Consider the following 20,957-nt stretch of genomic DNA (forward strand, 5'->3'; position numbering starts at 1 on the left):
TGATGTGTTCTGATTTCTACTTTACAGGCTAAAAAGGTCTCTCTCCCCCGGTCTCCCTCTCTCTCTCTAACAAAACCCAATTCCTACCTTTGCACATTTGTTCATTAACTGGCTACCCGTTTGCAATTGTTCCAGCAGGTGCCTGAGAACATTCCCGTATGTTTTGATTTTGCTGGTGCATCACTCCTGTTCTGTTGTTTCATTTGTAAAGGTTTTAATGTGTGGTATGTAAAATGTTTGATTTTGTTACTACCCTTGACATGTCATAATCCTGTAGAGGACCTGATCATATGGCAACTTTCTTACATTGAATGAAACATATGAAAATGTAGAATTACTTTTGAGAGAGAATATAACATACCGTTTTCAGCAAGATGACAGACAATACAGCCGACACTGTGAAGAAGCCAGCCACTACCATCATGAACACAGCCACAGCCAGGTTAGTCCCGATCACAGAAATAGAGTATATCCAACCACTACCAAATAAAAAAAGACAAATAAGTTGAATAATTATGTAGCTGTATAAGAACATTAGTAATTACACTAACCCTCTGGTTAATATTTAAAATCTACTTCTGACTGATCACCCCGCTCTACCGCTCTCCATAACGGTGTTGTTGATAAAGTATAGTATAAAACAGGGGTCCCAAACCTTTTATGTACCATGGACCGGTTTGATTCCTATTTTTTTTCCACGGACCGGGGGGGGGGGGGGTTCCATGTTCCATATGTGTTGTGCATGCATTACTTGAAAAGAACTAGCTTTAGTTATGTATGAACAGTGAAGGTAACGATAGGAAAAAGTGAAAATTGAACAATATGAACTATGAATATTGAACAACTTGAAGCTACATCTATAAGTGTGAACATGCTTAACAAAATATGGGAACAAAACATGGGAACTAAACGTGCATTACGAATATAATCAGTGCCCTGCTTGTTTCCCTACAACAAGAAGCTTCCATCTGGGGGTGATGGAAGACAGTGACACCCTCAGTGTGTTTGAAATGTCCAGTCGAGCGCAATTTGGTCTTAGTTGCAGTCATTGCCGAAAACCCGGCCTCGCATAGATACGTGGTGGGAAACGTTTTCAGCGCTTTTACGGCTATCTCGGGATATTCTGCTTTGGTTTTGATCCAAAAACCCGCCAGAGAGGTTTCCTTATACACACTGTAAAGACCACCGTCATTTGCAATTTCGATCAACTGCTCTTCCTCCTGCGCTGACAAGTTAGGACTATTCGGGATATTATTGACAAATGGGTTGCGGACCCACTCATTGGTTTGCCGTGGATCTTTGGAGGATGGGAAGTAACGCTCAAACTCATTTGAAAGCGCAACAAGGTGATCGCGCACCAGCTGCGAGAGAAAGGGCCCTGCCTCAGTCTCTCCCAAAACCCCCAATACTGTTTGGAACTTATCTGGTCCACTCGTCGTCCCCACAAATCAAGCTTGGCTTTAAATGCAGCGACTTTATCTGCCAGTTTAAAGTCGTCATTCTCCCCTGGAGTTACAGGTTGAGGTCATTAAGCAACCCAAATATGTCACACAGGTAAGCGAGTTTTGACACCCAGTCCTCATCACTAAAATGTGCAGCTAACGGTGACTTTTTTTCTGTAAGAAATCTCTGCAGCGGCTCTCGCAACTCAAACACTCTGGCCAGTGACCTGCTAAAGATGCTTGTTTTTTGTTGCTGTTTTTGTTCGCCAAGAACTGATCAAGTGAAGTGAGCTGACCTGAGGCTGCGCAGCGCTGAAGGCAATATGTAAAAGTGTTGAAGGCGGGACAGACAGATGTAAGAAAATAGACCTTGCAAAATGCAAACATGCGTGCAATCAAACAACTGCATATAGGCCTATGCCATGTAAAAACGTGACATTATTGCGAATAAAATTTAGTTTAGTTTGCATGCATTTTTTTTGCATTTCTAGACAGTGACATTAGCTTACCAGCCAAAGCATTTAAAGAGTGGGGAGAGGAGCACACACATGTTCTGAGACATAGCAACAAGCAGCAATCTATGTACCCTAGTTTGGGAGACTATTTTACCATGTTCATCTCGCCAACAATTGGAACACTTCTACAGGAAATGTGTTTATGTCACAAATGCTAAGCAAATTCACCCAGAACAACAACGACAAAATGTTGGGGGATGGACTGGTCATTCCATGTCAAATCAGACAGCATCCAAGAAAATGGTTGCCACACCATCTCAGTCTTTGCTCGAAGTTGATCTACATAATGGTTAGGTCCCAAAAAGTTTCCCAGCCTTGTTTTTTGCAATCTTTACTCTCAAACTTTGTAGAATGGAAGACAAACTTGACTGCAGACTCACTACAACTGGACCACACCCATTAACTTAATATTTATAAGGCCAATAGATAGATAGATAGAATATATTTAGGTTATTTGATATTATGGGTATGGCTAGCGGCCGTATGGTTAGCTCTGTCTAAAACTAGTTGAGGCAAGCAGGGCTGGTGCTGGGATGGGCAAATAGGGGTGGGTGCTGCCCTCTATGATGCTATGATGATGTCAGGACTATAATGAAATATCTAGGAATCTGAAATTGGCCCATTTTATACTGACATTTTTGTGTATATGCTGAATTTGCATTTGAGGGAGGAGACATCACTGTTTGAGGTTTACAGTCTGCCAGCTCAATGTATTGAACTGTTTTTATTCAACTATGCCAAGATAAATACAGATCAACACTCCATGGCAACTCTAACTGATTCAGGTATCTGTTAATTAATGTCGAAAATGGGCTCCTGAACACCACAGAAATATTGGACTTTGCTGCAAAACCCTGGCAAAGATATAGCAAGAGAAGAGGAGAGAAGAGAAATCTCTCACTCAGACAGTCACTGGAGTAACTAACCTGTTTCCCCAGTATGGAATTCCAACACTTTGGATGATGTACACAATCACTTGGAAGGAGAAGATGAAGAAGAAAAAGAAGAAATTAAAGGAACTGTCCGACCTTTTGGAGAAAGAAAATGGACAGGAATGTCAATTTACACGAGTTCAGTAGAAACGTAACTCACAGTAGAAACAAAAGTTAGATGGAATAGAACTTACTTGAAGGCTTTGTATACAGGTCTGTACCAGCAGACGAACGCCGCTGGGCTGAACAAAATGAACCATAAGATTGCCAAGCCAAAGTCCACCCCATGTGAAGCATCCACAGTGAAATGAGCCAAACAGGCCAGGATGTTGAGGAAGAGGGTGACACAATGGTCTGGAAAGCAGAATTAAATGCATGTCTTATAATTTGTTATTTTTCCTCTTTATCTAACATCATCTTTTAAACTGGAGTTGTTAGGGCCTGGTTTAATTAAGACGACAGGTAATCTTAATTTTGTGACAATTTCATACATAGGTGAGATGTTAAATTCCTAGTGCTAAAGGTAGGGGATTTCACACAGCAGCCAATAAACAAATCAAGCCTATTTACCGTCAAAACCAAAATCACTAACAAAACATTTGTTCTTCATGTTTGCAAACAAAGCTGATAATCTGTCTTTTCTCCTGTGCTGTGGACTTGCCCCATGCTTTCCACCTGGTAGTCCAAGCCCCGCTCTTCCATTTTGCTCCTGCCCTACAATATCCTGATGTGACTGCACCTTGAGCATGCTTCACTGCTTCTTGTGGATTCCACTTTCTACCTGTTTTAAATGCAGGGGCAGTGCTCCTGATGACTGGATCCTTGGACTGTGAAAGAGTCATGTCTAGGCTGGTCTGAGCCCATTTGAACCCCTCCACTAAGCTGGTCATTGGTAATTCTAACATTCCCTTTCCATATAATGCCACAGTACTTAGTTAGGAAATGGCTTGGAGTGGCACGTTGTCTAAGGCCATATCCCCAGTTTTCACACCTTTAACGACACCAGTAAAAAATATACAATTATGCATTTGCCAGTTTGTTCTGACAAGCAGAGTGTCAGGTCCAGTACGGTGGCTGGGTTTAGGGGTGGGGCTATGTTGTCATCGAAAATGCCGGTTTTGCTGTCTACACGGCAAAAGTTAACCGGCAGTTAAAAAAAAAAAAAAAAAAAAGCCTCATGTGGACTACATCATTAACAATTCTCTCAAATGTCTCAGGAAATTATTGTACGTAGCAAGAGCCCAAACTGTAAGCACCACAAAGAAGGTTTTATTGATGGAATGGGTAGTCTCAACAATGAATTGTTTAAGCTCCACAACCTGTTCTCAGTCACTAAATGTGGAATTGTTTCACCTGTTTCACCACAGTTTTTTCCACAATAGACAGAATTAACTCTTTATCAATGTAAAACATTTTTTCTGCCAGTTTCCCCTTCTTAATAGATACACTTCTAAATTTACTAGATTTCATTTTCATGTTTCCCTTGGAGAAATATAGCATACCTTCATGTGTATCTGGCTCAGTGAGACGACATATTTATTATATTAAACAATATTGCGTTTTTTGTTCCCATGCGTGGAGTGCCAAAAACACAATATTGTGTTTTTAGCTTTATTTAAAATTATGAAAATAGACACTCTAACACTAGCCTGGCTAGCGCCACCACTTCTCAATGAGACGTGGTCTGGGAACCAAGCGTTCATTTTCTCATATTTGAAAAAAATGCCCAGATCCTTTTATTGGGTGCCACGGATGTCTATCAAATGCGTCTGTGCATAGCTCATCATTGTCTTGCTTTCCCCCTTGTTCTGTGATTGGTCTCCTATCTCAGGCGAAAATTTGCTCCATGGTCTCCAGGCTGCCTTAGCAGCGTGAATCAAATCGCGCGCAAGGCAGCATGGGAACACCCAGGCTACTCTAACACACCTTATGTGCGATTTTGAGTTCGATCAAAAACTCAGGAAAACGCACAATCTGGACATTTGATCATAACTCGGCTTTTGATGGTTGCTGCTTTGGGTCGAATCAGTGACGCATGCATATCAGGTCAAAACCAGGCCATTTATTTTCATGGGTTTATCACTAGGTGGCAGTCTCACCAGGTCTCGCTAAGTCACTTCCCAGAAACTTTACAGGCAACAGTTCATATTTCATAAAAGATGCTATATCTCCATTTCTAAAAAAAACAAAACAGGGATTTTGATGAAAACTAGCCACTGTTTAGCCTGGGATGTCTCAGGAACAGAGGCATGTAGAAATAAACGGTTTGTACCCACTGAGAGCTTAAAGTCTCACCTTTCAAACGAGCCATAGTATGTGTCCATAGCTATAACATAGAATACGCTGTGGCTCTACAAAAATAGTCAACAATGATCTAGATTGCTGGCACTCTGGGCTAGCAATCCAAAAAGCTTCCAAAAACAGCACGGCATTCAAAGTGTTAAGAGTCATATAGCACTACAGAGAATATGGACTTACACATCCAGAGGTAGTACATCATCTTGCAAACCCTTTGGTACTCCACAGGAATTTCTTCATTGAAATCCTGATAGAAGCAGGGCTTTATGGGAAAAAACTTTGGGAGTGGGGGCCAGTTGTTTTCTGGACCTGTGAAATTTAGATTAGCCAACTTAAAACTTAAACCTCGTTGTAGAACATTTATTGAAAGTTATGTTACAATCCAAAACAAGTTAAACAGAATTTAGAAGAATTCTTACCCATGGAGACTCCTCTGTTCTGAAGCGCCTGTTCCTTGCGTTCTAATTCTGCTGCCTTCTTCTCCAGCTCTTCTTGCTGTTTGAGGAGTTCTGCCTGAGCAGCAGCTGCTGTTGCCTATGCCAACATAAGCAACTATGTTTTAAATGGACTTTGATGCACTTTTACAGTAACGTTTGAAGTCATCTACTGGCCTGTGCTTGCATGAATTGAAAAGTAATCACAATGTCAAAGCAACACGCGATGCCTGTGTATACACATCTGTGTTTGTTCCTGTGTGTATGAAATGTGTAAGTTGCAACACCCCATGGATGGAATCAGTGGTGGATTGACAGAGCATGCTAAGCCTTCTTTGCAAGCCTAACTATTTTCAAACTGAAATGATTTACTGATTTTATAGCCATATCAGTATGATTATAGCCATATATCAGATTTCGTTGAGGTGGGTAGAAATCTGGACTCCCAGAATCTATATTAGGCTGTGTCCATATAGTGTTTTTAATGGCAGAAAGACCCTGGGGAGAGCGTCAACCCAGAGTTTTATCAAAAAGACGTTTCAAAAGACATAGAGAAGTGCAGTCAAGAATCTTTGGACATTCCTACATTGCTTTGTTTGTTTTTATGACAATAACAGCGTAATTAACTTGCTGTCCTGTCTAATGTCCCAAGTAGTGTGCTGGTAGACATCTCACAAATCACTTGACTTAGGCTACTTTTTTTCTACAATAACAAGGTCTGCCATCAATAATCATTATTTCCAGTTATGATAGATTATCTTTACCCCATTGTCACACAGTCACACTAGCACCTTTTTGAAAAGTTCCAAATATAAAAACTAGGGTTGGGCACCGAAACAGTTCTAATATGGCACCGGTGCCGACGCAAACGGTAGTAATTGCATCGAATAACAACGTGGATTTCGGTGCCTCATTTCGGTGCTTAAATAGCGTTTTTTTATTTATTTATTTTATACGAGGCATCACTGCATGTCATGCGCCATCTCTAACGTCTTGCTCTGATAGCAACACATCCAGATACAGTTAGCTAACATAAACACTGGATGTATAAACCAGAGGGTGCACCACATAGGTGAGTGGACAGTGTTTGACAGCTTGCGTGAGCACAAGTAGCTTACTTATATCGCGAGCTCCTGTCAAAATCTAGCAGTGGGCCTAACTACACACAAGCAAAAGGCTATGAAACAACATCAACAGTACACGTTACACAATATCCTTGCTAATGCGCTAATTGGCATTTATTTGAAATGTTATCAGCAAAGGTGTAAGGTGAAAACTTTATTTCACGGTGTGTTCTAAACAACATAATGGCATGATATTAATCTTTCATGTGCATGAGGCCCATATAGCATCACAATGAATATGAAGATCAGGTTAAAATTTAGCTGGCAAAAACATAAATATGTAGGTTAGGCTACATACCTGATGTCACTGAGCTGTCAAAGAGGCTACGAAACCATCTCCGTAGTTATCGCTAATTAAGCTGACTGGAGTTAGTGCATAGCCATAGTTGCTGTTAAAATGCCTACTAGGCTAGCGCTGGGAATCTAAACACTTCAACACTGACATGTAGCCTAACATGTTCAAAACTATTGCGTGTTCTGGGTTAAGACATGAAGTTTCTTGAAGCATTTGGGAACACACTGAATTAACTAGAAAGTAGAGTCCCTGTTAGATTAGCTTGCTTGCAAATGCCGTTGTCCATGACCTGGCAGTTCTATGGCAAGCGGTTTTAACATACCTTATGGCAAACCGCCTACACTGGGTAAACTTGAAAGCAGAGTGTGTGCATGCATGGCAAGCTGTTTTAACATTTAAATGTATTATTCGTAGGAGCAATGACATATTGATAGTAAATTGAATATAACAGTTCAATTTCATGTTCAAATTTGTCTTATCAATAAAAAAAAAAGCAATTCATGCTTTAGACCATTTTAATTTAAAACATTTTAAAAACAAAGTACCGGTTCAGGCACCGTTTCGGCACCGTTTTAAAAGTATCGATTTAGCACCGGTATCGGATAAAACCCAAACGATACCCAACCCTAATAAAAACGTAGGTATGAGCTACACCAGGCGCGTAACTGAAGCGTTCCATTTGTGACGCGTAAATTCCATTTTAAAAGACTGGTCTATTTTTTTTCGAACATACGCGCCGCTATTACGTCTGGTGTAGCTACTTCCATTGATTATAGTGGCAGCTAATTGTTGCAGCAGACGCTACTCAAACAGAGCGCTTCAGTTACGCGCCTGGTGTAGCTCATACCTTAGATCAAAGTCCTTTTAGGCAAGTCCTTCTCAACTCGGTGCCAGTATTGCAACTCATTTTGGGCACTTATCAGGGGCGGAATATGTGTAGACGACTGCCATGTTTGCGTTACGAACTAACCCCATACATTTCGATGGGAGATTATTTGAGTGCTGTGTCTCCTCATTAGAAAGTCTCTGCTTAGATTGCCTTATTTTTTCCAATGACTGCGGTGTTTGCTAATCTTGCTTTTCTAACCAAGGCAGCAGTTAGACACCAGAACACACCCAGTCATATTCAGGCAACTGTTTCAATGAAGATAATTGGCCACCTCAGGGCAGATATGTAGCTGGATGACCAGCAACAACCTGTGACTTAGCTGCAACGAGCAGGTTAAAAAGAATCAAGAAATCATTCAGAGGTATCATTCAGGGCGAACAAATGAGAGCATTGAGTAAATTAACCATGGGAACTATCATGTGGAGCATCACAGATTAGTTGCGACAGTGATGGAGAAATTTTCTGGAGGTTTCTGAAACCACTTTTTAAAAACCATGATGACTGAGGCAGATGCAGTGTGGTTTAATCAGAATAGCAGTACAAAAATAAAAGCTTCAAAAATGAATAACAAGAGCTGACCTGCGGACTGGGCTCTGAGGAAGGCTGCAGAACTGCTGGCTGGGAGGAACCATCAGAGATAGGAATGGTAGTTTCATTGTACTTCTCCTAAGAGCCAAATGATTTAAGCCAAAGGTTAATAATGGGAAATTGTCATTTCGTCATTACGAATTGTTCTACAAGGGTGTTTTCATATATAGTCCTTTTTAAAAGAACCAAAATCAGACCACATAGTGGACCAGAAAGTGGACCAAAACAAAAAGGGCTCTGGAAAAAGGATTTTCTATTCACATTGATAATTAACAATATGCCTTCTTGGCAATGGCAAATCGAAGAGGATAAAATAGGCTACAATGCAAAAGGTGAAAGTGAACACAGGGCACTTTGTGTTCACAATGCACGGATTAGGTGAACCGCACCGCGGACTTCAAAGCGAACCGTGCCAAGACTACCTCCTATCTTTGTTCGGTTCGCTTTGGATGGGTCTGAGTTTGGTTGGCATATGTTCACATATGCACAAAAAAATGTTCGTTTAGAAGGTTGAAAGGGACGAAGTGTGAAAACACCCTAAATTCTATGTCTCAATAGTGTGGCAATGTATGCAACATCCAAGGCCCCAGTTTAACAGTGAAGACAGTTTACAGAAATATGTAATTCCTATTCCACTTTAACCCTCAGAACTCCAGCGGCACGGATCCGTGTTGCTGACGCACCCTTGGGAAATGACTAACTGTAACAGACTTACCCTCGTTGTCCGGAGGTGCCGCTGGTCTATGGAAAGGGGAGGGTTCAGGGATCATGCTAAGCTAATTGTTTTTCCGATCCATGAAGTAGAAACAATGTTATTATCATTTTAAAAACATGTTGTTTTTTTTACTGCGACCGGAATGTGTCAAAGACATTTGAAAAAAAAAAAAAAAAAAAACTCACAAAACATCATTTTATCATCCAGGAATGGGTAGATTAACTCGATCAGCAACAGCGCCATCTATCCATAGACTCCAATCTACCCATTGCATTACAGAAAGTAAATATTTGAATATCGTGGAAAAGTTAATTCCCTCCCCCTAATTTAGTTTCAAAAAGTGGATCTTTTGAGATTTTTGGTTTTCATGAGCTGTAGGTCTATACATATATAGAAATAGATATATAGAAAGATCCACTTTTTGACTTGAATTAGGGGGTAAAAATGAACTTTTCCACTTTTTATTCTAATTTTTTGAGACCCACCTGTAGTGTCAACATGACTGAGGAGGGATCTCTCTCTGACTATGATAGTTGTAGTAAAAAATGTAATGGTATTTATTTCAGAATAAGTGTGTAATCTATGCATTTGGGGTGTGCCACGACGAAATTGAGTCCAATTCGACAAAAAAAAAAAGTGTTTATTGGATATTCATAATCCACAGACCTTAGGGTTTAAAACAAGGGGTCATTTGTTCAATTCCATTTAGCCAACCCAGAGATATTGGCTAAAATGTGTAAGCTATCCTCGTCTCACCAAAAAAACAAGTTGAGAAAATCAGCTTTAAAGTTTGTGAAGTGTAAATGAGCATGTTATGTATATTTTCTCTCAACCACCACAATAGATAGATAGAGATACTTTATTGATCCCCAGGGGAAATTCAAGGTCTCAGCAGCATACATACAACACAAACACATTCTTTAACAGCAGAAAGAGTAATTAAAGTATATAATATAAAAACACAACTAAGCAGGACAGTAGAAGATAAAGAATATGCTAAATATACTAAAATACAAATTATACTAACACTTAATACAATATATAGAAATATACAAAAATACAAATTACAAAAATACAAATTATACTAACACTTAATCTAAATCAATTCTAAAAAAAGTATCCACATAGTGGTGATTAATAAATCAGAGGCGCTTGCAATGAGGCAGGGACTGAGCCTGTGATTCTCTGTGCATAGTAAGGTATGGTAAGGTGCTCTAAGGTGCTCTGTGTGAATGAGTGTCATGGTGGTAGTGCAATGGTGATAGTGGTCATGGTGATAGTGCAAATGAGTAAGTCAACAGTATGCATCCTGATAAAGTTTCTCTTGGCCTTTGGAATTAAAATAGCCCCAGTGCTGTCTCTTGTCCACCTCTGTTGTCCATTCTCCAAAGAAATCCGTAGCCAAAGATTGAATTGCTTCAGAATCTCTATTGTTTAATCCGAAAGGTCCAAACTACACAGCGCAGCTTCTACGTGTAAATGCTCCATTCACGCAGGCTGCAAAACTTGAGGCATTCGTATAATTTGAGAGGTAGGCTATAATGTTTGATCAACTTCTGAAGACAACAAGGACTACTGTATAATAGCCTAATTCTTAATGCATAGCCTACTCTTTTTGTTTTTAAATAGGCCGCCACCAACTCCAAAACAAATTGAATCGGACCAATTGCGAATCTCTGTGAGGAATCTGGTCAGCAACAACTGTATGTTTAGGTCACTGTTTCTCATCCTAAATTTCTTGGATAAAATAGACATTTTCTTCAGAATAATTACGAGTGGAAAGCCTATTTATGATGACTTCTTTAAGAGGCCAAAAGCCAAAACACAAAGTTATCAGACCAAAAAAAACGGAAACCTTCTGGTTCTCACACAGCAAGCGTCTGAACAATTATTTCTAGGTAATTTTACAGTAAGATACATCTATGAGTGATAGATAAGAGGTAAATTAATGTGTTCGTGGTGAAATTAGAAAATGCATAATTTTGTAATTTTTCAACCCTCTCTGCATTCAAATCGCTATATCTCAAAATGGATTTCCGCAACACTGGACTCATTATGTCCTGGCACTCCTCATTTGTGTTTTTTGCCAATCATTTATTTAAAAATAAATCAATTAAAAATAAATACATATATTTTTTTTTTTGCTCATGACTGTGTTGAAGTTGGTTAAAATGAAATGACAATACTGCTCATATCGCTTAGGTTGTGCTGGAAAAAATTATATAAGAATATGCACTTTCCTGACCTCTATAAAGTCATTAAAACAGGTAAGTAATGCAAAAACCTGCAAAAATTGCTGAGTACTAGGGTTAAACACCAGAGATAAATTAAACTTATTTCTAAAAAAAAAAAAAAAAAAAAAAAAAAAAAAAAACACATTTGTAGCAGGGAAGCAGGAGTAAACCTCTGTTATGGGCTAATACAATTAATCTATCTATCCTTGAAGTCAACACATATCCTGGCAGTCTTTTTTTTTTAAAACATTTTTTTGAAAGACTTGAGCATCTGGGAAGACGTAGTCCAATTTGTACAACTTGTTAAGTCAGCAGTGAATGAATGTCATCCATAATGTAAATACAACACACTTCCACCTTTTCCACAAAAGATGTCACTTCTTGGCTGCAAAAGTAGTAAAAAGGGTAGTAGCAGTAAAAAGAGATTTCATTCAGATTGGTCCAAATCTTACCAATCCGCTAGCGGAGAAAGGGTTGTATTCCTGAATTCCATCCATGGCTGTGCTGGTTACTTGAACAACTGATGGATCCTGTGAATATATAAAGATTTTGATTACCACAAAGAATCTAACATAAAACCCAGGTGCCCGTGTCATCCAGCATTAGTTCAATACCAGCATGCAGTAGCCTCACACTCTGAAAATTTGCAGTAGGCCCATTACTATATATATATATATATATATATATATATATATTTATTTAATTTTTTTTACAAAAAAAAATGTTTTTAGTACATTTCTGTTGGGCTTTTATGCCTTTATTGCGGATAGGAGAGTGAAGAATGACAGGAAGTGAATGGGAGAGAGTCAGGGTGGGATCCGGAAAGGACCACAGGGCGGGAATCGAACCCGGGTTGTCGAAGTACGGTGCAAGTGCCCCAGCCAGTTGCGCCACGGCCGGGGCCGGCCCATTACTTTTGAACAGATATTGACTAGGCTACACTAATACAGTCTGCTTGTATGACTGTCACAAATGCCTTCTTTTGTGTTCATACAGTAAATCACTGAAAAATAACATATGGTAACAGACCATGTTTATATCTGTATACATTAGCCTGTGGTCTAATCAAGTCACATTCCATTTCTTAGCTTTACCTAACCCCTAGGGCTTTAACTAATTTACCCGCTTTTGCTATTCATGATGCCATAGAACAGGTAAAAGACAAGGGGCCTATTATGACAAGTGCATGGTCACTGGCGAATAGTTTAAACAAATTTCGGGGTTTGTCCAGTCCATATTGGGTGTGGTTTAGTTATGAAACGTCTGGCGCACGGCGCAAGAAGGTGGGCCTTATGTTTCTTAATCAGTCATGGGTGTGTTTTGGGCGTAACATTTAAACCAATGAGAATGGCATCTGCCATTCCCTTTAACAGCACGGAACGCAACTTCAAACTGTGCATCAGTATTTTGACAGTCAGTGGCGCATTTGAAGGAATCTGCTTGCACGTGAGACTGTATGGAAGTTATTCCACTAAACAATGCTGTACTAAAACCTAGCATAGTATAGCCTTCACACATTTGCACTAGTCTATTATTTGAACTCATTGGCAAAGTGAAACTAACTTCACCGTGGTGTCAGTCAACGACAAAACAGTTCTACATAGTTACTTACTTTCACTATTGACTGACAATCGGTTACCATCAAAAACATAGGCTGGAAAAAGCAACACTTACCCTAAACATGTTCAAATAACTGAATAAACTAAACAAGTTCACCACAAACAAGTTGAATCAAACATTCTTTACAGTGCAGCTGATCCACACATTGCCATTGACAGCGGTCTGTTACACATAGCAAAGGACCTCCGAACGTTGGCGTTTGCGCCGACTAGGCTACCGGTCAGGGATAGCGCTTGAATCACGATATGAATGTGAATCAATTTTTTGCACATCCCTAAAAATAGGTATGAAAGCGCCCCAACTTATTTCTAAAAACAGTTGACCAATATGCCTATGAGGCAGCGTGGTGGCACACCATGATGTGCATATTGCAGTTACCATATGTATGTTTTAATGTTTTTAATATTGGCCATTTGGTAATAGTGGTTTGGGGGATACCACAATTTTTTTTGTCACGAATTGTAATGTTTATTGCACACATAAACCATAACAAAACAAATAGCAGTACCAAACATAGATTTGTTTGCCACCTTTAGCACATTGTGCATCCCCACAAGCTTATAAACATAGAGGCTTCAATGAATAAAAAAAATACTAGTCATTTAAGCAGCCTACAGTAGGCTACCAAAAATAGTACATAAAACACATGGTATAACTATGGCCCTGATACAGGCTCTATTTGAAGTCCTTGAACATCTCCTTACATAATTAAAACATGTCAATCAACATGCTGCAGCTACAGCTTCAGTCTCTAGAGAAATAGACATGGTCACTTGCCAATTTAAGTACAGTATCAAAAACAGAATGATTTCTTACACTCTTGCTTGCCTTTTAGAGAATTAACAGTCAACTGCCATGTAGTTCGGTTTGAGACTGAGTGGTTGGCTGATGCTCGTCACTAGGCCTAGGCCTACCCAATGTTTTTTTGCAGTAGCCTACAGAACATTTCCTAAAAGTTATTTCTCCACCACTGGCTCATTTTATCAAACGGGTGCTTTCTCTACGTCCTCCGCAAATTAAGCCACAGGTAGTTTGGTGGAGAGCGTTTGCAATTAACAAAATACGATTGACAACGTTGTGATAAGTAGGCTATACTAACTTTACTTTCAGTTAACTTGAATGCATCAAAGTTGTCTAGGCTACACCACGCCAGTTGTAGTCTGCATTGAATCCTTGCACAATTAAGTGGAGCAGGCTGAAGCAAACTTATTTGAGGGAGAGCGGTGCAGGGAGAATGCGTGCTCTACCCTGTGCACTACAAATTATGCATCTACCATAGGCTAATCTATTTTAAATAAGCAATCGTGTGCTGCTATGGAAACAATAAGTTAATATATTAGAGATATTGTGAGTAACCCGGAATGGAAGTTACAGTTATTCGGTAACTGTAATTACTGAAATTTGAATTGTAATGCGTTACCTTAGCCTACTTCGTTACCTTCGTTATTGCAGCGTGTAACTTTGTAGGCTAACTCGTTTCCCCCAACACTGCTAGTAGGCTACCTGAGTTTTCATCAACATCAATTTTGTTTATTTCCTGTCGCACGAGTTCGACGATGCTGCAGCCTCGAAGGCTTTCTGAACTAGGCTACCGCGCTCGCTCCACAAGTGAAACACGTGACTAAAAGGCGCTTTGTCATTGGCTGAGGGTGAAGCCCTGAACTTTGTGAGAACTAGGGAGAGCATTGCAGCGCTTGGGAGCGCTCTGAAACTCAGAAGACAGTAGTAGTGTACAGTAAATTGATGTCTTGACTTAAACCTTTTCTGTTAGGTTTATTGACAGTATTGTTAAGTTAAAAATACGAGGCAATGCAGATTAATCTTAGGCCTATATTGCTGTAGTAGCCTAGCCTAGGCCTAGTGATAGTTTTAGTTTTATCCTATACAGCAGGGATGTCAAACTCAGGCTGCTCATTTGTGGCCCGCGAGGTCATTACTCAATCTGTATTAGAAGTGGCCCGCCGCGTAGTTTATACAGCGCATCCATATCTGAGCTGGCCCGACAGTATTCTCTTCAGCGCATCCGCGTTAGAGCTGGCCCAGCACGCTATTCAGTGCATGAGCGCAGCCCATCAAGTTGCTACATACTGTACAGTGTATCATACACCGATAACACTTCAAATCCCAAAATGCGTTGCATCGTTAATGCCGCCTTTTCTGTTCATAAACAAAACATGTATCCATGCAACCAGACAAACTATCAACGAAAAAATGGCGAAGCGAAAGATTGATAATCGGAGCTTTCAAGATAGGTGGGAAAACGATTATATGTTCATATTATTGAAGGACAAACCCGTTTGCTTGGTATGTGGATTCACCGTAGCTGTCACTAAAGAGTACAACATAAAACGGCACTACGTTGAACGTGAACTGTCATGACGTGAACGTGAACTGTCATGAGTTCATGACGTGAACTGCCATGAACTGTTAATAGTTACAATTACAATTTTGATAGTTGTTAAATGTTATTTACAATTTTTATAGTTCACCTGCAAAAATAGGACAATATATTTTTTCTATTCAGATATTCAATATATTTTTTCTATTAGGCTATATTCAGAAATGCCTGCATTCTATTTTTTCTTGTGTGTGTATACAGTTTTAATTCAATAAAAACACCGGTTATTCAATAAATGTTGAGCTTGGCCCGCGACATACTCCCAGTTCTTAATTTTGGCCCCCTGTGAATTTGAGTTTGACCCCCCTGCTATTAGTTTATCCTATTTTATCCTACAGCAAGAACAGAAGGAATTTTGAAAATTAGATAAACGGGTCCAAAACGGACCCGGGCCAGATGAGCCTTTATGAGTCCGTTGCGGGTCCGCGGCGGATGTAGGCCTATGTATCAATTTGCGGGTCCCAAACGGACCCGCCGCGGAGGTAAGGTTTTAATCGCGGATGCGGAGCGGATGCAGCGCGGAGCCACGGCGGGTCCGCGATCCGCCTTCGTAGCGGATCCGTTCCTGAGAGCAAGTGGACTCCGATGCCAAAATGCAGTGGCGCAAAAAGTGGGTATGCGCTATATGCGGCGCATATGGGCGCAGCACCGTGGGGGCGCCAAAGCCATGGTAAAAATAAAACAAATAATAATAATATATTTGGTATATTCTATATGTAGCTACTGTTGAACGTTTCTAAATCATTTCTGCATTTCCTCAATGTTAAATAACATTTTAGAGGACTAACAGGCTAGGCACCCTATCTCGATTCCATCATAGAATTTTGACATAGAAGAGGGAGTAGGGGCGCCGTTAGCGCTGAGCGAGCAGGTAGTGCTAGGCCTACGAGTAGTGAGTTGCCGTCTATGGAAAAAGATGGATACGGCAAAAAAGATGTCGGGGGCTAAACATAGAAAAAGAAAGAGGGGAAAGGAGATGGCATGTCAAGGGATGCGACAGCAGTTAAATAAGTGGATGGTGAAAAGCAACAGGTAGGATTTAAAGTGTGACGTCTGTGCTTGGAGGCTTGCAAAATATTCATGTTAAGACTAGCGTTTGCTAAGCATATGCCGATTGAAACATAACCTATTCTATTCAGATAGCTGTGGCTACCATGCTCATACTACACTTTTAATGGCAAACTGCAAACAGAATAGCGACGCTAGCAACAACTCATTACATGTTTCCATTTCCTAACAATCCTACTATTAATAGCTTAATATTGTGCTGATAATGTGGCAAACAAAGGCTAGAGTTGGATCAGCCTTATCTTTTGTGAGCAACAGCTGGCAAAAGAACGTTATGAGAACCGTTTAGACTCGCTTAAAATGACAATGCACCATTTAACAGTTCAAATTGGCAGAATTTGTTAAAAATAATAATTTACACTAATAAATTATGTAAATTATTGGCCTTTTGTTTTACTTTAGTTGTTTGCGTTTTTTTTTTGGGGGGGGGGCGCCAATTTGTTGTTGCATAGGCCTACTAGAGATGCGCGGATGGGCTATTATTTCAACCGTAACCGCATAGCAAAACTTATCCATCCGCCCCAACGTTTTTTGACCAATTTTCAAAACCGCACCCACCCGCCATCGCTGGTTGTTTTAATGTATATGGGTGATGCGGTGCTGCTGACGTGAGGCTAACGGCTCCCACACACAGCTGCGTTGTGTCAACGCATTCCAGTGGGTGTTCCCGACGGTAGCTATGCAAATGACTTGAAGTAAAACCGTAATGTGATTGGTTGGTGCCGTCCGTAGATTGGCTTGATTGGCCGGTGCCGTCTGTCGGTGCAGCCATGGAGGTATTATATATAACTGGAGAGAGTGACTAAGTCCCGCCCTCCATACAAATGAATGGTGGAGGCTAGGCTAGTAAATCCGGCCAATTCATAGTCAACGCCATCTTGAACCCTGGGGTTCGGATCCAGCGCCAGTCGACTCTGACCATGCGCCAGTTACAAAGCTGGAAATGACGCATGGACCAACGTCGATTTTTATTGGATATTCTGTAAAAAGAGTGTCATCCTCCAGTAAGAGGGTGGCGATAATGCACATAAAGTCCTTGCCTCATAACAAGAAGAAGAAAAAGTTGCTCGGGAACGCGCATGGAGTCCGAGTGGAGTCGCCCTGAAGCGCAACTTAATTTCATTGGATAACACAGCGGCTCTAACTAGGAGCGGTCTGCTTGCTGTCCTGCTGCAAATATGCATTCGAACTTGACGTGAAATATCCGTTGTCGAACTATAAATAAACTATTCGGTTTTTAGTGCCAAGTGTAGCGCATTTTTACAGTCTATGATTAGTTTGTTTTTTATTTTATTGTTTGCCATCTCATAGCGGGTGCTCTAAATGTATTCTAGCGTTGGCCCATGACCAAATCAAGCCAATAATAGCCAGTAGCCACAATAATGACAGGAGCCAGAGCCCTCAATAGCCACCCTGTTTTGAAAATAATATTGAAGATAGTATTGAAGATAACGCACAAAACGGTCAGCCTGAGCTGACAATTACGTCCCCAACTCATCTAAAATGTGGAGTCTTTACTTTGAGTTGTACACCGCAGATGGTAAAGTAACGGTTAAAGAGAATGTTGTCTGCGGACTCAGCAAAAAACAGTTTACTTACGCATCTACGACGTCCAATCTTCGCACTCACCTGTGGAGTTACCATCCAAATGAATCAGCGGTGTCAGAGGCACAGTAGACGGCCAGAGCATCGCCAGGCGTCCAACATCGTATGATTGCATTTCCGTAAATCCTAAATTATGTCCAGGGTCTGCTATTTACTTAGGCTGCAAAGCACAGGTATTTATTTGAGGTATGCTTATTCGAGGCAGACCTTTATTTCTTACATTGTACGTTATTGTGAGACATGCGTTTTGTTTGGAGCGGCATACCAGGCTATCAAACGCAGACGATTTTCGGCTTTGGTATGGGATTTAATTTACTTTTTGACTGTTATTATATAGTTAAATGTTGAGGCTGATGGGCATTTAAATATAGAGGGTATTTGATGATCACTGTAAAGTTTCGTGTAGTTGAAAAAGTGTTGGAATTTTCAGCTGTTTATTGCGAGACAAGGCCATTTTCATTAATTGAACGTGCGCTGTGCTCTAATGGAATCCTTATTGCATAGAGAAGTAGCCTAAATTGAGTTTTTTTTTAAAATTATGCATGGTTTACTTTTTATTAAATTCGTAGGCTGGAATGCCTCGCGGCAATAATTGTGTTTAAATGTAGTAGCCTAGTGCTTCAGCCTCTGGCAAGCTCCAAAGGGGGCGGCTATAGGTTGAGAGGTCTTTATGCCGCTGTTGTGTAATTTATTGTCTTTAATCATGTTTAGGCTACGTTTGTTCGGGACAAACAACAACGAAACAAGATCAATACAATTTTCTTTATTTGTTTATTTGTCATATGATGGATAAACAACCATAATATGCACGTCTTCTCATAGGATCCTCAAGAAATACGCACTGAATAACGTTTGGCTGTAGCCGCCGGATAGGTACCCGCCCACCAACATGTACGCGCATGAGAGCTCGTGCCCAACACGGATTTTCGTGCATGGAGCCGGTTCCAAATGCTCCATGCAGCGCCATATTTGAAAATGGCGTATGCTAACATGCCGAAGCTAATATGCACGCTCTTGACCCCCTGGGTGCAGCAACAGCTGAACTCCTCAACGCGAGCAGCGGGAGAAACGCGACGCGACGGACCCACAATTCAGTTCGGCAACGGATCACGTGAGCCCATTTAAAGTGAATGGGATGAGTCTCCAGCAACACGATGCACGCAGCTGTGTGTGGGAGCCGTAAAGCTCTTGCCTGTTATAGAAAGACTGATCCAATGCAGCAAATATAGGCCTATTAAAAGGCTAAAGTCCTACATTGGCTATGTTGTAGCCTATCCCCAGAATATCAGCAGCAAACTCAGTCTCTGTCTCGCAAAAGTCTCCAAATAAAACGCACATCGGCCTGTAGCCTACAATTTTATCATTGTAATAAAAAACGCAATTTGGCACATAATTTCAACATGCTGCTATTTAGCCTACTAATTAATGCCTATTGTACTTTATTTTTTGCAAAAAGAAAGAAATCCTTAATAAAATAACAAGTCATTCACATTATAGGCTACTTTACGCACTGTAGGCCTAACCCACCGCACAGCAGTGCAACGTGCATGTTCACATTTTTAGTAACAACCGCCAAACTTGCTTGCTTGCCTTACACATCTACGTTTTCCGACTATTTTTCTTACCTTCTTTTTTCCGCTGTGGATGTTACTGAGCTTGTAGAAGTTTTAGCTCTTACGTTCTGAACATCTCGCACTGCCATTGCCCGATATCGGAGTCATATCACTCCATAATCTGTCTCCCTTTTAAATGCCTATTCCCTGAATGGTAGGCTACAATGACTATGTGTTTTATATATAATATCGAAACAAAATAACCCAGTCAGTCTCATCTACGAGATGTTTAGGCCTCCAATACTGGCAGCTGGGTTCATAGATTGCAGATTTGCTTAGTGGCCTACCAAGGCTCTGCAACGAGACGCGACATGGGAGATGAATCATCGGTCAACTTGCACTGTAGCCTATTCTACTTTCTTATTGGACACTGGAGAGGAAAACATGCTGGTAGGCTACGATAGGCTACTTAATTTAAACTTTGTTACCTTTAGTGTGTGTGTGTGTGCGCGTGCGTGCGTGAGGGGTTGCTCAGTGAAACATCGGAATACACTAATTCAGCAACACCGTCTCTGATAGATAAACAAAGCAGCATGCATAGAAGCAACTAGGCCAAACTGCCTGATGAAAATTTGACTATTTCAAAGTGTGCTCGTTTTTTTCGGATGTAGGTAACACAATTTAACAATGTATAGGCTATATTTTTTTCATTTGATTGGTTCAACCGTCACTCGCCCGAATTTAATTAAAATATTATATTTCTTCACGTCATTCGCCCGATCCGCGGTTTAACTGTGGAGTCCGCGGCTGTAACAGCGAACCGCGCATCTCTATTGCATACCCCTCAAAAAATGGGTAGCTGCGCCCCTGCCTAAATGTTCGATAATGTGTGTGCGAGTGCGCGTGTAAGTCAATCTTAACAGTCTGCAACATTTTTGCAGGCAGCCAACCTTACAGTGCATCTCTAAACATTATTGCAATGGCTCGTCTAATTTGCCTCATTTTAACGGTTAGGGAAATGCTGCAGAAAAAGTCATCATTTTCAAAATAACCTATGACTGAGTTTTGTTTTGGCTACATCCTCAAATTATGGCCGGGGTCTTTTATTTACTTAGGCTGTGCACAGGCCTTTATTTGAGGCAGGCCTTTATTTCTTACGTGCGCTTCGTTTGGAGCAAAAACAGAAGATGTTTGGTTTGGGATTGAATTTACTTTTGGACTATTACATTATTTTGCTAAATGTTGGG

General features: G+C 40.5%; 1 protein-coding gene across 4 annotated transcripts in view; it reads right to left on the reverse strand.

The window, feature by feature from the left end:
* LOC143125859 (secretory carrier-associated membrane protein 2-like) overlaps window positions 1-20,957 on the reverse strand; it is a 35,865-nt gene that overhangs the window by 4,205 nt on the left and 10,703 nt on the right. For 2 of the 4 annotated variants that reach the window (XM_076287634.1, XM_076287637.1), the window contains 7 exons: window positions 11,919-11,996; window positions 8,509-8,595; window positions 5,607-5,721; window positions 5,368-5,496; window positions 3,084-3,243; window positions 2,884-2,985; window positions 362-479 (listed from right to left, as the gene is read on the reverse strand). In XM_076287634.1, the coding sequence (XP_076143749.1) occupies window positions 362-479; window positions 2,884-2,985; window positions 3,084-3,243; window positions 5,368-5,496; window positions 5,607-5,721; window positions 8,509-8,595; window positions 11,919-11,996 (789 nt within the window). Of the gene's footprint in view, window positions 1-361; window positions 480-2,883; window positions 2,986-3,083; window positions 3,244-5,367; window positions 5,497-5,606; window positions 5,722-8,508; window positions 8,596-11,918; window positions 11,997-14,506; window positions 14,626-20,957 lie in introns of those variants that run through there. The other 2 variants (XM_076287636.1, XM_076287635.1) reach the window with 2 other exon arrangements.

This window comes from Alosa pseudoharengus, unplaced genomic scaffold, assembly GCF_046254945.1.
Source record: "Alosa pseudoharengus isolate Yale_2024_CS ecotype anadromous, Long Island Sound unplaced genomic scaffold, YU_APseudo_1.1 YU_APseudo_1.1_scf_16, whole genome shotgun sequence".
Classification (NCBI taxonomy): domain Eukaryota; kingdom Metazoa; phylum Chordata; class Actinopteri; order Clupeiformes; family Clupeidae; genus Alosa; species Alosa pseudoharengus.